The sequence below is a fragment of the Ochotona curzoniae genome, unplaced genomic scaffold (genome assembly GCF_017591425.1).
Source record: "Ochotona curzoniae isolate NIBS_2020 unplaced genomic scaffold, NIBS_Ocur_1.0 contig_1, whole genome shotgun sequence".
In the NCBI taxonomy this organism is placed as follows: domain Eukaryota; kingdom Metazoa; phylum Chordata; class Mammalia; order Lagomorpha; family Ochotonidae; genus Ochotona; species Ochotona curzoniae.
The window spans coordinates 19,511,208-19,528,632 of NW_024464918.1; the positions used below are offsets into that span (position 1 = coordinate 19,511,208).

The 17,425-nt window shown below is 53.4% G+C and overlaps 1 protein-coding gene across 4 annotated transcripts in view; it reads right to left on the minus strand.

Annotated features, from left to right (window-relative positions):
* Positions 1–17,425, minus strand: part of TNFAIP8 (TNF alpha induced protein 8) — an 82,056-nt gene that overhangs the window by 12,667 nt on the left and 51,964 nt on the right. The window contains exon 1 of one of the 4 annotated variants that reach the window (XM_040996000.1): positions 15,693–15,914. The exons of 2 other annotated variants lie outside the window; for them this stretch is intronic. In XM_040996000.1, the coding sequence (XP_040851934.1) occupies positions 15,693–15,723 (31 nt within the window). In that variant the 5' untranslated portion in view covers positions 15,724–15,914. Of the gene's footprint in view, positions 1–4,701; positions 5,332–15,692; positions 15,915–17,425 lie in introns of those variants that run through there. One more of the 4 variants, XM_040996143.1, reaches the window with a different exon arrangement.

Consider the following 17,425-nt stretch of genomic DNA (forward strand, 5'->3'; position numbering starts at 1 on the left):
CGAGCCCTTCCTCTCCCGATGCGCTGGCCCTCCCCATGCCTCCCAGTTTTTCAACACCAGTATTCCTTGACCCCCACTACCTGGTCTGTCCAATGTTGTACAGTTCTGAGAATAATTGCTGTTTCTGATTTGCTTTAAAGAGACACAAAACCTGACCCCCATGGGTCCACACTCCCACACGCCAATCGGGGTGTTGAGCTCCATGATGCTGCTTTCTCTCCAAGGGTGCTCCCCAGCCCAGAATCCCTGCTGGCATCCTCACATACCAGTGCTCACTTCTGGGCTCTGCAGGTATTTGCAGGGAACATGCAGAGCCTCCGGGGCCAATCTCCGAACTCCTGGGCACTTGGGAGCTGGAGACCCTGCAGGCAGGGCACCTGCATGTCATAATGTCAAGATGCACATGTATCCCACGTCATGGAGACAAATGACTTCTAAGAACAGAATACCCTGGGTGCAGCAAACACTAGCAAGCAACCTAACACAAGCAGAGAACGGCAACATACAGCTCTTTCCCCAAAAGACGCGGGCATCTGCCGCCCTCCGCAGCCCTGCCATTTCAGCACTGCACCCCTCGGCTGGCCTGTCACCAGCAGGTTCCATGAGAGGGAGGACGCCTTGCAGGCTGTAGGGGGAGCTGGGCCCTGGTGGTCGCTGCAGGGTCCTAGGACGACCCCCTGGTTCTGCTGCTGCTGGCTGTGCTGCAGGAGGCTGCTTCACGCTGCGGTTATCACAACTTCCTCCTCCTCCTCCCCCAACAGCCCTGAGCAACTTCCCCCAGTCCCAAGTTGGGGCTGGGCCCCTGCGAAGTTCTCTTTCCTGTAAAAATTGAGACAAATGTCACAGACCCTAGGGCTCACCACTGTTACCATTTTAGAAGCCTACTAAGCAGCTTTTATGATATTCTCAAGTTGTGCAACCATCACCACTCTAGTTTTTTAAAAATGAGAGAGAAACAGAGAGAATAATGAGAGCTCTCCTACTTTCTTGCCCTCTCCTCAGATGGCAGCAACAGCCAGAGCTGGGCCAAGCGGAAGCCGGAATGCGAGCGCCCACCTGCCCAGCATTAGCTCGAAGCCAGCTGGGAAGCACAGCTCGGCCTCCCTCAAGCCAGGTCCTGTGTCGGGGTTGCTGGGAACCCCAGCAGCGGCTCAGCCGCTGTACTCTAACACAGGGCCCAATATTTTAATTTTTGTAATTATTTCCAAAAAAAGTGTAGATATTCAGAGATTTCATGCAAAAAGTCAGAGTCTGGCTCCTAGGAAACCAGTCAATCAATCAATCAATCTGAGCTTCTGGCAAGCCAGAGGGGGAGGATGCGAGACAGGCTCGCTCCTACTAGCCACCTAGCTGTCCTGGTCCCTCAGGGAGCTGGCTGGCCCTGTGGGTGTACAACTCAGAAGTTGGGGTGTAGTTTGTGTGCGGACAGCCTCCTGCTCACAGGGCTCCCCAGTCACGGCTCTGACAGGGTTTGCTCACTCAGCTCTCCCTCACCACGCCAGCCTATGTTTACCCCTGTCGGGAGACTGCCACCATCACGGCTACCGTGCTAGCCGGCTATCTGCTACTCTGATGACACCAACACCCGAAGCAGCTCAACTTCATGAACAAGACTGACAGGGGTGGGTGAGAGACTGTGGCTTGTGGTCCCAGAGGCTCATGGTGTCAATCAGGAACCCCATTGCTTCTCCCATTGGCGTTCTTCTGGCAGATTCCCCAGGTGGCATGAGAAACCACATGACAGGAGACGGGGAGTCTCACCAGGACACAGTCATAAGCCCCCACTCCACCAACCTGATCCACGGGACCCTTCCCAGAGGCTCTGCCCCTACAACCACCTATGCGGGATGTACCCACACTCCCGGTGTCACAGATGCAACCCCGCTGTTGCTTCTTGTTAATTGCTCAAAGCAAACACTTTCACTGCTTTCTACAGAGTACCACATTGCCCAGCCAAACTGAGAAGCCGTGTTTAAACACGTTTACAGAGTCTGGGCTGTACAGCACAAGCCGACTCAGTTCAACAGCAAGCACCCAGCAGCCGTGAGATCTAGTATTTCTCTTCCACTACACTCATGTCATCACAAAACAGTCACGGAAGACAGGGTTCAAAGAAAGGAGCCAGAGACCCGCTGGGCAGAGTCAAGGACAGGCCTCCACAATCCCTGAGCGCGCCAGGGTTTAAGGACCTGTCCTAAATCGCTCACGGGTCAGGCTCTGGGCCTCCTTTCCTTGCTAACATTGACTTCTGTTCCCTGACATGGCAGGGAGAGCTGGCCACTTGTAAGTGTGGGTGAGTGATTGCCACTGGCTCAGCAGAGGCTGAGCTTGGGTTCCCAGAGCCAAGTGGCCTTTTCTTAGTTTTTGCCTGTTTTGGACAGAATGGCGAGCATTCTGACTAGCGTGTCTGCCTTCGGGAGTGGGGAACCCATTTCCATTTTGTGTGCACAGAACCAGAGGCTGGGCTTTTGGTTCCTCACCACGTCACTGGGTTGACAGGCCTCCTTCACTCAGCTTCAATGCCACTGCTCCTGGATTCAGGTGTCCCTTCCCTGCCCACCAATCAGGCAACACCTTACTCCCCTCCCATCTTCCTCCTAGGAACCAATTCTTATTTTTTAATTAGTCTTAATTTGAGCTGACTTGGGTTTCCCTGGCAAGCACTCTCCAGACTTTTCAATGAGGTGAGAGAGAGATGATTCTGTAGTAAAATAAACCAAAAAACGACCACAAAGAAGAAAGTGGGTATTTCAGATCCACATTCCTCTTCACTGCTAAAGTGTATCTGCCCCAAATCTAGGAGAAACTTCTGAACAAATCAAGGAGTCACCTCCATGTGCCCATGACCACCTGACAGGATCCATCCTGCTCACTTCCTGTCCCACCTGATGCTGACTTCAGGGCAAGGACATCTTGTCTTCCACCAAGTCTGGCGAGGCCAGCAGCTCCCTGGGCTCCCTAAAGCATCCTACTAGAACACCCAGGAGCTGCTCAGAGCACAGGACTCCTGCACCTCCCAAAGATCAGGTTTTATCCCTGGTTCTGCTCCACAGCGAGGCAGGAACCAACTGGTCAGGAGCAAGCTTGGGAATAACAAGCATGGCAGAGGCATAGCCACTCACACCCAGCCCAGGGGCCACACCACAACCTCACTCTTTCTAAACCAATGAAGATTCATTTCTGGCACCATGGTATAGCAAGTCAAGCCTCTGCATGGGATGCTGGTATCCCATAAGGCTGCCAGTTCAAGTCCTGGGTGCCCCACTTCGGATCCAGCTCCCTGCTAATGTATCCAAGAAACAAATAGAGAACAATATAAGTGCTTGGATCCCTGTATCCACTTGAAAGACCCAAAGGAGGCTCCAGGCTCCTGGCTTTGGACCAGCCTAGCTCTGGCTGTTGTTGCCATGGAGGGACTGAGCCAGAGGACAGAGGGTCTATCTCTCCTTTTGTCTCATTACTCTGCCTTTCAAATAAAATAAGCATTTTCAAAAAAGGATTCATTCTTGACCTTGACAAACGGAATCTATTTGAATCCCTAAAGATCTCTCCAACACTGATTTACCTTAACTCTAACTAGAAATATTTGCATGCATTTTGTATATTAAATCATTTATCCCTGGGCACAGCGTCTAATTTGAAAAATAAACAGAGTCTCTGAGACTAACAGCTGTACAAAACTAAGAGCGCAGACCTCAACTGATGACATATGCCTTGTTAGAGTTATAAGCCAGTTTAGACTATTATCCTAAAATCTGCCAAGTTCAGCAAAATTATGCTTCAACACTATAAATTGCTAAATACTAAAATGAAAATAGACACGAGACAGCTGAATAGTACCCTATAGCTATTTTAAGGTGGACAGAAGCCAGTTGTACATAAACTAAAATTGAAATGTCAATGAAGTAGTCACAGGATGTGGTTAAGAACTTGCATTTTTTAACATATTGGTTACTCAATACCATGTCAAATAATTCCACAACGTTGTAAATTGTTGTTGATGTTATGTTGTGGCTTTTAATTGATTGGGATGATATTCTGCCAGCTCGGCCTTTAGACCAGAGATGGTCTCCCCAAGAAACCGTTGAATGTATCTAGACAATAAGATACTGGACTCTATACTTGGTATATGCTTGCAATGAAAGAATCTTGTCTTGACTGAATTTGAACTGTAATACTGCAACAAAGCGGAGGAATCCACCATGGGGGGAGGGTACGGGGAAGGGTTGGGGGAATCCCAGAGCCTATGAAACCGTGTCACATAATGCAATGTAATTAATAAAAACAAACAAACAAACAAAACGAAGGGTGCAGAAAGACAATCTCCTCTAAGCCAGGCCGTGTCTAACCTTGCATTTCCACAAAATGTGGTATCAAGCCTTCTCAAATCCTCACATCTCCCCCTGCCTCACAACCCCTCAGATCCCAGACCAGCCAGGTAGGGCATCAGGCAAGGGCTGGTGAGCTTTGCAGCCGCTTCCTCCAGAAGCCACCCCAGCAGGGCGACAGTTAAAAAGAACCAAAATCAGAAGGTGAGACCAGGAGGGTACACCTTTGATGCTCAGCAGCCCTCACTCATTGGAAACAAACAAAAAACACATCAGCTGCATGAAGGCAATTCCAACGGCAGTAACGTCAGGTGGAATTAGGCCCAGAAAAAAAAAGAGAGAGAAGAAAGTGGTTGACTTTGAAACTCCACACTCATCAGGCAAGCTGAAATGAACGACAAAGACCCCCTCTGTTCAGAAATTCCCCCTTGATTTCTTAGCCTATAAACTAGTTAGTCATATCGATATGAACACTTCCTGCCAAGCCGAGGAGCGCCCTATGTTTGCTCAATTGAGTCATTCATCAAATAAAAAAACCAGCATCGAACACCAAAAAAAGAAAAAAAATTCCAATAACTGAATCTCTAAAAGACATACAACAAAAGCAAGGTGGACTACTGGTTTTGCATGACAGGGCTAGACGGTGCCACAAGAAACAACGCAGAAGGCAGCAGGCCACGCTGGGGGCCGAGAGCACAGCTGGGAAGCTCTGCCACACTCCAGCACCAGGGGCAAGAGTGACAGTTCTCCCACTGCCACTGTTGGGACCAGAGACCCCACTGACTTTCCACTCCTTCTCTTACGAAAATGCCAAAGATTGCAGAGTGACTCCAGGCACTGAACAACAATGAAGCAACAATAACAGCAATGATGTATTTTTTTTCTTTTAATGTGGTCCATCCAGGGGCTGGGTTTGGGCCACTGCGACAACGCCGACCTCCCACATGGGTATAGATTCTAGCCCTGGCGGCTCCATTTCCGATCCAGTTTTCTGCCAAAGACTTGGGAAAAGCAATGCAAGATGGCTAAACTGCTTGGGACCCTGCCACCCAGTGGGGAGACCAGCATGGAGCTCCAGGTTCTTGGCTTGCTCCAGCCCTGGCTGCTGTGGCCATTTGGACAGCAGATGGAAAATCATTTTTCTCTTTGTCTCTCCCACTCTCTCTCTCTGTAACTCTGATGAATCTTCTGCAAAAAACAATTTTTAGTCGACTCAAAAAGGGATCATGTGACAATCTTAAAGAGACAGAACGCAGAGAAGTCCCATCCAGATGGACATCTTAATTATGGCCTTTTAACCACAATGTCACATTAGGAGCCCTCTTTAGGAAGGGAGAATGGTTACACGAGGCAAGCCCTCTTCCCAGCAGCCTTGCAAACGAGGGCAGGCTCCAGCCAGGCCACTGCCTTTCCCCTGATTAACCCATGCATGTGTCCCAACAGGCCGGTCACTGCACCCTGGGGAGGACCACAAGCCCAGCTCTCCCCATTCCATGTCTGTAAGCATCTGTGCAGAGTGGCACACAGCGTGTCAGGAGCAGTGGTGGCCAGGACAGAATTGCCCTGCCCAGGGACATGCCCACACTGCTGGGGTTATCAGTGCCACCATCACAGTAGAGCCAGGGCTGCAGGAGAGAGATAATTGAAACCAGAACTACCCACAAAAACCCTCAGCCTGGAATGTTCAGGAAGCCTGTGAACCGACAGGCTTGCTAATGAGGGAAACCCCAGAAGCCAGGTCTTCTGGCAGAGCTGGGGGCTCTATATTCCTGCACCTTCCTTGGGCTGCCCAGACACCTACTAGTGAACCCCAACCCTTACCACGGCCAGGCTGGCACCACCACCTTCCTAGTGGGTCAGCAGCCCTGCGCAGGAAGTGAGTTTTATGAGTTAGTAAGAATGTTACTAGAAACACCAGCCAAGACAACACAGCCCCATTTAGCAGCTGGAAGAGCAGCAGCATTCCTGGGCCTGGGAAGAGTGGCCGCAGAGTCCTCGGCCACCGCTTAACCTGTAGATCAGCACCCGCGACGCAGCGACTGCAGAATCAGACAAACCAGAGCGCAAGCGCAGGGTCTGTCCCCTCGGGTGCCCTGCTGCTGCTCAGCTCGTGGGTTCTGCTCCTTGTCCTCCCCCTGCATCTCCACATGCCTCGGCTTCCCTAGTGGGCTCTGCAGCAGGCCCGCTTCCCACCCTCCGGCTCCCTCCCCCTCACCCCTTCCCCGGGAGACTCTGAAATCCCACAACAGCATCTCCTTATATCTTGAGCACACTCCAGCAGCAGTCACAAGAATCTATGGGGGTTCCCCAGACTGACTCGGTTTACCAGTGTGGCCCAAATCCTAGCTGATATGTCTGAGATGGAGTCTTAGACATCCTAGCTCCAAGGCCAAGGCTAGGGTGCCCCCAGGGGAGGCATCCATAGTTTTCTGAGACAGATGTGTGCTTGGATCACAGGAAGAAGAGCAGGTGGAAGGGAGGAGAGAAGAACTCTTCTGAGCTGTGTGTGCTACGACACAACCAGTACGTGATGGGAGCATCTTTTGCCAACTTGCATGGCCTCAGTCTGCTGGTTCCTGGCCAGAGCTGCTAACATTCCTGGAATTTCCTGAGTGGAGGCTGTGCAAGGGGCATCCTCTGTTTGTCAGAATAAACCCTGCCACCACACCGGGGACTCACAAGGACGAGGCATTCTGGAAGGCAACTGTCTACCTTGGAACTAACCATGTGCTGACAGCCCACCCCTACTCACCCCATCACCACGGCAGCCAGGCACCAGCACAGGAACCTCCATGTTCCCTAGCAGCTCCACTTCCGCACTCCTGCCATTCGGTTCTTTCCGAGCTATGTCCTTTGTCACCAGCCAGCACGCATTTCCCCTCAATGTTGTGAACTAAGCCAGCAGGTGACTGACCCTGAGGAGGAGGCTGTGGGGAACCCTAACTTTCAGCTGGCAGCAGCTGGGGCGGGGGGCAGGGAGGGGAGTTGCAGCCAGTTTATGAGCTCTCAGTTGTGGCCAGGGGGACAGGGATCAGGGTAGGGGCGCTGCATAGCCAGGCAAGGAGGCCTCCCCTCAAAGCAGTCCCTCTCTGCAGACCACAATGACCCTAACTCGGGGCTGTCATGTCCTGGATGCAGCTCCTTCCCCTCAGTGTTGCCCCCACCCCAAGCTCCCATTTCCTGGACCCCCACCATCCCTCTCCCCTATAAAGAAAAGCGATCTCAATGAGGCCTTTCCATTGCTTTTCCCTCTGAGTTCACCAAAAGGACATCCACAGGGGAGTGAGGGCCCACATGCTCCCACCCGGGCTTCTCACCCCTAGCTCCATCTTGTCCTACACCTCACTGGTCTCCCAGCACATCAATGCTCCCAGTTTTCCAATGCAGAAATGAGTCCAGAGAGGTTAAGCAGTTATCCAAGGCTACACAGAACCAGTGTGTTGACTCCCAGGGCCATGTCTGTGGCCATAGTCCCTCCAAGCATGGCCCGCCATTGTCCTCCCATACCCCCGCACCAGGGCCCAAGCACATGCAGGGGCTTGGCTACTACATGCCCTCTCCTTTCTGCCTGCTCACAAGGCTGAGCTGCTGTGCCAGCTGGCCCTCTGCAAAGTCACTGCTATCCGTCACAGCCTGCAGGGTTCGGTCCCTCTCTGCAGTGTCACAGGGCACACCCCAGCACTCTGAGCAACACCCATTCAGTTCCCCAGCATGGATGAGCGCATTAGCCTTGGCAATGCACCCATGCTGTGTACAATGCTCAAAACCAGGACAGGGAGATAAATGCATGCATGTGCTCACATCAACACACATGTGCACACACATGCACACACAGTCTCTGCTTCTCCAAGTCCTGCAAAAGCGGTACTGGCCCAGTCAACATTTACTCTACAACTACCAAGGCCCTAGGAAGGCGGCACCAGGTGAGGGAGGGTGGCCCCACCTGGAAGCAGGAATTACCAGCTGTCCAAGATGAACAGTGCAGGCAGGTGCTCATGGGCGCCTTTGTTCAGTGGAGTGGATGGTATGAAAACACTGCTGGAGCCACATGAGCTGGCAGCAGCTGCAGATGGCTGGCCCACCTGAAGGAAAGTGCCAGCACGGCTCCATCTCTTCCCCACCGTCAGCCCTGGTGGGCCAAGCAGATCTCCAGGAGTTCGGGGCTGCTGTGTTCACCCACGAGGCTGTCAGAGCAACTCCCGCCTTCTGCAGAGAAACCTGGCTCCTTGTGCCTCCCACAATCATCTCTTTGTCACTACAAAGCCAGAGAAGAATTCCTGCTGAGAGCCACAGATGGCACCAAACACTCCCTCCTCACCTCTACACCTGTAAATGCCACGGCCCACCCCCAGGAACAGCTCAGGCTCCACAGACTCCTGAGCAGTTCGCTCCTCACACTGCAATTCCTGGCCAGGCACATACTCCAGGCCCTTGGCTAATTCTCAGAACAAGGTGTGAGCACTCGCTCTTTCAGACAGTAGCTCAGGGAGCAGCGGCTGCAGCCCCACAGCCTCTTCAGAAAGAGAAGGTGTTCTGACTCGCCCAGCACAGCAGGCTTCAGTGTGTGTCCAGAGCAGTGGGGATGCAGGACACCCGCCTGCACGTGCAGTGGACTGTCCCGGGTCGGAATGCTACCTCCCTTCCCAGCTGCACATGCGTATCCCAGCCAGCACCCTCAACAGCTAAGTCCTCCTCGGTGATACTCTCAAAGGTGCAAATCCAAGTGGCTGTGCGGCTTCACCACCTCGCCCTCGCTCTTCCACCTGTGACGCCACAGCTCTCACAGGACCCACCCAATGGCACATCTCGGTCCACAAAGTCCTGTCTGGTAATCTCCGAAGTTAACTTCAGAGGATGAGGAAAGAACACAGCAGGTGTGCACATGCCTTGATTGTACCACATCTTTCACTTTTTTTCAAAGACATACTTATTTTTATTGGAAGTCAGATTTATAGGGATAAGGAGAGACAAAGATCTCCCATCTGCTGATTCACTCCCCAAGTGGCTGCAATGGCTGGTGCTAAGCTGATCTGAAGCCAGGAAGGAGCCAGGAGCTTTTTCCAGGTCTCCCATGCGGGTACAGAGTCCGAAGGCTCTGGGCTGTCCTCTACTGCTTTCCCAGGTCGCAAGCAGGGAGCTGGATGAGGAAGTAGACAGCCAGGATATGAACCAGTGCCAGTATGGAATCCCAGTGCATACAAAGCAAGGACTTTAGCCACTAGGCTACCCCACTGGGCTCTTGTACCATATCTTTACAAGGAGAGGTCGACATCCATCCTCCAAGTTATCAGCACCCTTCTCACACCAACAGAAATGTTGATAAACTAGATGGTCAACACAGAATACTGTTCTGAGATGAAGTCAGTGAGTTCTGAGATTGTCTGGCCCCACCACATTCTTCCTTGGTCACCCACTGTGGCGCTCTGGCTCAGTGGGTACAGTCGGGCACTGACACACGGTTGGCAGGATTGGGGGAGTAGCAGGTAGGGCCAGGTTATCCCACGATGTCTGCTGCACAGGAGCAAACGGGAAACATCTAAACAGACTGTCCACTTGGAGCCCCACCAACACGCTGCTCTCCAAAGCCGAGGGCTACAGAAACAGGAACGGAACACCGAGTCCAGGCCCCGTGTTGAGGAGCCGACCAAGGGTGGCCGGAGCTGGCTGCTTTGCCTTCTTTCTCGTCATTCCTCTGCAAAGCAAGGGCTGGTGACAAGAGGCAGCAGGGGACCAAGCTACTGCAGCAGTGCTTACAACTGAGTGACGCTACATACGCTGCCACTGCTTATGAGGTCCAATGGTGAGGACACTACAGCGTGTGGCAGCTGCCACCCACCATACCACTGGGGCCTCTGACAGGCAGAAGAAGACACCCACAAATCACCATCACCATGGCAAATGGGGCATCTCCCCTCCATGGCAGCTACAAAGCCAGCAGGTCTTTGGAAGCATAGGAGCGTCATCTCAGGTCTTGTCGTGGAGATTCTCTGAGATAAGACTCCAAGAGCTCACCTGACCCAGGACATCCTATCAACCAAGAAGCTCTGCACAGCACAGGAAACCGCCACCGGAGTGAAGCGACCACCCACAGAGTGGGAGGAAAGCCTTGCGAACTAGTCATCTGACCAGAGCTTACTACCCAGAACAGAGAAGGAACTCAACCCAATAGGAAAGAATCACAGCAATAATAATTTAATCAGAAATGGACAAATAACTTGAACAGGCATTTCCCTAAAAAGAAGACATCCCAATGGCTAACAAGCATGCTTGCAAGAAGGAATGTTCCACATCGCTCATCATCAGAGAAATGCAAATCAAAGCCACAGTGAAGGTTCCTCAAATAACTAAAGAGGGAACTATCGTATGACCCACCAACCCCCCGATTAGAATACAATCCAAAGGCAAGGACACCATGCGTGACAGAGACATGTTCTCTCCCATGCTGACTAGTTACAACAGCCAGGATATGACCAAGTAGGGTGTCCACTGGTGGAAGGAGAAGCAAATGTGATATACAAACACAAGGGAATACTATTCAGCCATGAAAAGGATGGCTCCTATAATTTACAACAATAGGGATAAACTTGGAGGACAAACACTGCCTGGCTCATGTAAACACAGAAGCTGAGCAGGCTGAGCTCACGGCAGTGCAGAGTAGAACAGTGGTAACCAGAGGCTAGGAAGGCTCAGGGGGCCATGGGATAGGGAGGAGCTGGTTGTGAGTTCAAGAATACAGAGAGCAGGCATTTCTATCCCACACGGCACGATCATGGTTGCTACTACCTGGCAGCACTGATGTCATTTCACGTGTTCTCAACACAAAGAAACGGCTGGAGCTCGGGGGATGGAAATGCTCCATTGCCCCCATTTGATCATGGCACACTGCATGTTTGTGTGAAAGCTCACGCTGTGCCCCATAAGCACTAGTATGCACAAGTGTCTGTCTACAAAGAAGCTCGTTCAAGCATTGGTCTCTTCCCATCCAGTGAAGTCTCCACTCTTGGCTTGCCTGAAGAGTTACCAACGCCAGGAGGTAGGGCAGTGCTGAGCTCCCAGAAGGTTCTGGAAGGCAGCCTGCAGCGCACTGCTTTCCTGTGCTAGACCATTCTCAGTCACGTGACTGGCAGAGACTGATCAAAACGACCCTCCTGATCAACCCACTAGGGAACGGAGGGCGGGTAGAGAAAACTCTCCATCAAGCACAGGTGAGGCACCTGCTGAATGAGATTTAAACGAAGGAAGGCGACCGTGGAGAGGGCCCAACCTGCAGTGAATCCATACTCCATCAGGAGCTATGACAGGCAGCTCCCGCAGAAGGCACCTGTGCTGAGATCCACTCGCACCCAAGTGCGGGTTTTACAGCAGCTCGAGACTCAGCAGATGCTGGGGAGTAGCCCCGCCGCCGCAGCACACACCCGAACCTTGCCCCCACACAGTTCTCTCACAAGCTGGCTGCTGATACAGCAGGTGAGGATCCTCCCTCATCCTCCAGTCACACGGGTCCCTTGCGCTTCAGGGTTCCAGGCAGCTCCTAGAGGCCGAAGAGTAAGATGGGCCTGAGCATTCCTGCGTGTGTGTTCAGGCAGACAGGAGAAGGCAGAGAGAACTGGAGCGCGCTTTCTCCTCCATGACATTCATCTCTCCCTGCTTCTCAAGACAGGTGCAGGGATGCGCAACGACACATGAACGCATCCAGAAACGCCGAAACGTGAGGGCGGCTTGGGGTGGCACTCAAGCACCGTGTTAAGGGTGGAAGGCGCAGGCTCCGCACGGAGCTTCCATTCCAACCCGACTCGCGGCTGCAGGTGGAATTTTAACCTCTCATCGTGACGAGGACATGAACACCGACAGTTATGACCCAAGGACGAGAGGAGAGGAGACAACGTCTGCCAGGAGGACGCTCAGCACCAGGGCTGGTACAGGCGGAGCGCAGAGTGCGGTGCGTTTTGGCTTCGGCACCGCTCTGTGGCGCCCGTCTACGAGGCAACGTGAGCTCTGGGCCCCAGGGTAATGAGAGACATATGCCTGCGCAGCCTCTGCTTTTAGGAGCATATTAGTGGAAAATTTAAAACCCTTTAAACAGCTACACATTTGCAAGGCGAAACGCCTGGAAAATAAAGTCCGGTAACTGCTAAGCTGTGTTTTAAACAGTCTCACCCGATCACATAACATCACCGTAAATGAAGAACGAATGAACTTCGTGATGCTTCATCACATCCCGCTCTAACAGAAACTCTGGGTCTGGCGGTGAGGATTCAGGAGACAAAACACGGTGCCAGTGCCACAGCACAGCCGGATTCAGCCAGTGTCCCATTTGGGAGCCCGGGGTTCAAACCCCAGCTGCTTGGTTTCCAATCCAGCTCCTCGTTAAGGCACCTGGTGACGCTCATGTGGGAGACATGAGAGGAAGATGGAGTTCCTAGCTGCCGGCTCCAGCCTGGCCCAGTCCCAGCCACCGCAGCCATTTGGGGAGCCGATCGGTAGAAGGAAGATCTTCCTCTGTGTTTCTCTGTCACTCTGCCTTTCAAATAAATAACTAAAACCAAAAGAAAAAAATGAGAGGGCACACATCTTGCTGTGGAAGAGGACAAGAGGGTGGCCCTAGTGGGGGAAATGACACTGTTTGGGGAACAAGGCAGTGAACACGTGGCCACACTCGGCTGGCTGGTTGGGGTCCACAGCGTGGGAGGCCTGCTGCATAGGTATCGGGAGGGTGGACCAAGGCCAGTGTGCAAGTGTGGGAGCCAGAAGTAGAGAGGACTGCCCAGTAGCTACAGTTTTCTGTGTCCAAGAGCAGGCCTGGCGAGGGCTGGGCAAAGAGGAGGAAGCTGAACTCAGCCAGGGCTCAACCCTTCTAGTTCTCCCAGCCTCACGAAGCCTGTGACTCAATGCTGTGGGGAATGGGCAAAAGAGCCTTGGATTCCTAGATGCTGGGCCCTGGGAAGATCCTCAGAGACCCGGCTGACCACTGCGGTCACTTTGGCTAATGCGTAAAGAAGTAACTTTTCCCAACGAGAAGCAGCTGGGCGCAGATGTGGCCACCAACCGAGCCCCCGGGAGTCCCCACAGAAACCCTGGAAGTTGTGCATGTCCTCTTCTGGGCAGTGCTTCCCTTTCTAGCAACCGGGGCGCCTTCCTGTGCTCCCCTGGCTTTCCTACACATCTTAGTCCTCAGCAGCTTCAGCTTTGTAAGCCTTTCATGCGGCACATCCCGGGTGGTTTTTCTAATAGGAACAATCACCTATTCATTTGTGAGCAAGTGGAATCAAGCCGGTTCTCTAGAAGGTAGCGAGAGACTGAGGACCAGGTCCAGCTCCCGTGGCAAGCAGTCATTCACTCCCAGAGCTACTAGGAGGGCTTAACCACACGCCAGTCACGGGCTTTGACCTTCACATACAGATGCAGCCATGGGGGCCTCTGATGACTGCTGAGTCTGATGTGGAATTGCCTTCAAATTTAACTGCAAAGTAGCTGGAGGAGTAGCTTTACTACTACAGTGACTTGTGTTATCTCCCATCACAGCAAAGGAGGCACAAATTGTCCAGAGAGAATTTTCTTACAGACATGGGGAAAAGCTTATAGTGAGGTCACAGAATGGGATGTGTAACCCTGTTAAGAGGGAGGGCAAACATGAACTAGAAGCGGATGGAGAAAGGAGTCTGAAGACACAGTCACACAACAGAATTTCACAGACAGCCCAGTGCTGGTGGCTTGACAGAGAGTTCTAGATCACAGCCAATGCTCAGCTTTGTAGGAACTGCCCAGGACACACCCACTGATGGCCTCCAGTGATGAACTATTTGATCAGCCTCCTGCAAGAGTTATTCAGTATCTGGGCTGATGTTGTGGCATAGCGAGTTCAGCCACAGTCTGCAATGACAGGAATCCAATATGGGTGTCGGTTCACGTCCTGGTTGCTCCTTCTGATCTAGCTCCACAAGGCAGACCCAGATGGAGGTTCAGGTGGCCAGCTTCTGCCCGGCCCAGCCTCAGCCACTGCAGCCACTTGCGGAGTGAACCAACAGAGGGAGGGTCTCTTCCCCTATAACTCTACCTTCCGAACAAATAAAATACAACTTTGGGAAGCAGGGGAGGAGAGAAAGAGAAATATTCAATATTTAACCCTCACTGCAATCCATGTAAGACTCGAGCGATTCTGAAAGAAGTATTATAGTCTGTGCTTAAAAAGCAGCCAGGCCCAATCGGAACGCAGGTGCCCAAGTGAGGGAAGATGAGACGACAGAACAGGTCTGGTCAAGCACCCTCTCCTTTCCCCAGCCCCTCCCATGGAAGAAAAGAGGCCAGTTACAGTAGATACGCAGTCACCCTTGGGTATCTCAACCAGCTCTTACTCCCTCAGCAACTTGGCCTTTGCAGGCCGTTACAGTGGCAGCATCAGCACACACAGATTCCAGCAAGGGAATGAGTGGCCACCAAGCTGCACAGCAGCCCTGGCTGCCACCCATCACCTGGCCAAGCCCGAGTCTGCGGCACAAGCCCTCAGTTCAAGGAGAGGAGCCAGACCCAGAGGCACGCGGTCCCTGGGGCGGGGTCCCTGGCACCCAGGAGGCCACCTTCCAGGCAGCTGTCTCCCAGCCTGGCTCCCACCCGTGGTAGAGTGCACCCCTTCCCCTGGAAGCTACTGCAGAACAACCAGAATCGCGCTCTTGCTCACTCACCCGCTGATGTCCCCCAACCTTGCTGCTCACAAGAGGACTTCTGTGTACACAAAGCATCAGGGAACAAAGCACGCAGATAAACTCCCCAAATCGTGTTTGGGTTGGGCTCCCGCCAGCCCGTCTCTGTTAGGACTAAACCAAGTCCCCGGGCCAGTCAGAATCACCCAGCCCCGCCCCCACCTCTTCACGGCCCCTGAAACCCCCAGCCCCCCAGATTAACTCCGTCAAGAAAAGCCCGCTAAGGGGAAACACACACACACACACACACACACACACACACACACACACACGCTACCCCTAAATAAAAATCTTTCACTTCTCCTTGCCCAGCTTCCCATTTTGGCCGGAAACACACGCCCTCCCCAATTTCTAAGTCCCCCTTTTCCACGAGACCCCATGCCCCCCACCAAGGCTTCTTCAGGGGTGCAAGTTAGGGCGATCCCGACAAAGGCAAGGGGCTGAGTCCTTAGCGCATTCAGCTTCCCTGGAGTGAAAAGGGGGCTCCTGAGTTCCCAGAACAATCTAAGGGCTGCCCGGAGACTCCGCCTTTACGGGGTCCTCCACTCATTGGAAGGGATCCGGCTCGAAGGCGCAGGGCGCGGATGGACCCTCAGACGCGTGGGGTCCCTGCCCTGCGCCCGCTTCAGCTCCTCGGCCCACGCGGGCCCCCAGGAGCCGACCCTACCTTCCTTGCCTTCCTCGGCTTCGGAGCGCATCGTGCTGGGGTCGCCAGTGGCTGGGCCGACCTGCCCCGGGATTTGTACTCGGGACGCGTGCCAAACTGGCCTCTACAGCCCAGATGCCCCAAACACTATGGGGCAGAAGAGGAAGGAAACTCGCCCAAATCGCTGGCTGCGGCGCTGGAGGGCCGGCCCGGTGCAGGGATTTCCAGGGGAAAGTTATGCCGAGTGACGACTCGCGTCTCCGCCCCGCGGCCGCTGCGAGACAGGCGACCTGGCGCTGGGCGCACGCAGGTGGGCGCGGCCGTCCAGGCGGGGAGGGGACGCGGCGGGCGCAAAGCAGGGACTGGCGGGCCGGCAAGAGGGGGCTCAGCTGAGAGGCTGGCAGGCAGCGACCCGTGCGCACCGTAGCGGGGAGGCCTGCGCGACTCGGGGAGACAAGGACGGCTGTCTGGTCATCTGCGAAGCCCCGATCGCGCGGGCTGCGGAGCTGATCATTTTGCGAGGCATTCGCATGGGTGTCGTGGGCGGTGGGTGGGAGGGCCCGCGTGGCCTAGCACTTATTCCCAAGCGCCGGAGGTGGGCCTCGTGCACAGAGAAGCGGCAGCATCCAGCCCGTGCCTGCCGCACCTGAGTGCAGCTCCCCTCGCTCTGCCTTTCCCCGGTGGACATAGACGGAGGGGGTTCAGGAAGTGTCTGAGGCCTCGGTTTTCCCGTCGGACAGTGGGCGCAAGCGCTGTAGGTGCCCTAGCTTTCTCTCCAGTCAAAAGGCTCCCAGAGTCTGTGTCTGAAAGATCAATTTGGAAATTGTGAGAAAAGCTCGGTTCCTTTTCTCTTCTTTTCTAAGCTTTATTTGTTTTTATTGGAAAGTCAGATATACAAAGAGGAGGAGAGACAGAGAGGAAGCTCTTCTGTCGGAAAAAAGTCCCCAAGTGGCTACAACGGCCAAGAGCTGAGCCGATCCGAAGCCAGGAACCTGGAACCTCCTCCGGGTCTCCCATATGGGTGCTGGGTCCCAAGGCTTTGGGCCGTCCTCGACTGCTTTCCCAGGCCACAAGCAGGGAGCTGGATGGGAAGTGGAGCTGCCAGGATTAGAACTGGCGCCCATATGGGATCCTGGTGCGTTCAAGGCGAGGACTTTAGCCACTAGTCTACCGGTTCTTTTAAATGTGTTTTTCAGTGCTTTCTCTTTCTCTCTTTTCATAGAGATGGACACACGAACAACAAGTGTAAAGGCCAATTCGGTGAAGGGAATATCCTGGGTTCTAAGAGTCTGAATTCGAGCTTTCTTGTGCCATTTGCGATTGGTATGACTGTAAGGAAATTATTGAACCTCCGTGAGCCTGCATTTCCTCTTGTGCAAAGCGAGGACAAAAATAGCATTGTTCACTGCTCAGATGTTTGACCTTCTGTGAGGGAAAATAAGTAAAAACACGACTGGAAACCCCTAATACTGCAAAGATAATTATTGCTACACCAGCGGGAGTACATTTCTGCCAGGCACCCTGGGGTTTCCTTCTAGCACCCGGTGTGAACAGCCAGCGTACTGACTCTGTCAAATAGGGCAGGACAGGACTTGATACCAAGACACTAGCTGTTACGGAGCACTTGTTGCCACTCACATGCCCGGGGTCCTAGGCAGGATTCTGCCTCAATTTCCCTGAGCAGGGCATGCTGCAGAGAGGAGAGCAGAGCAGCGGCCGGGGATGGGAGAATCATCTGGAAGAAGATGCTCCTT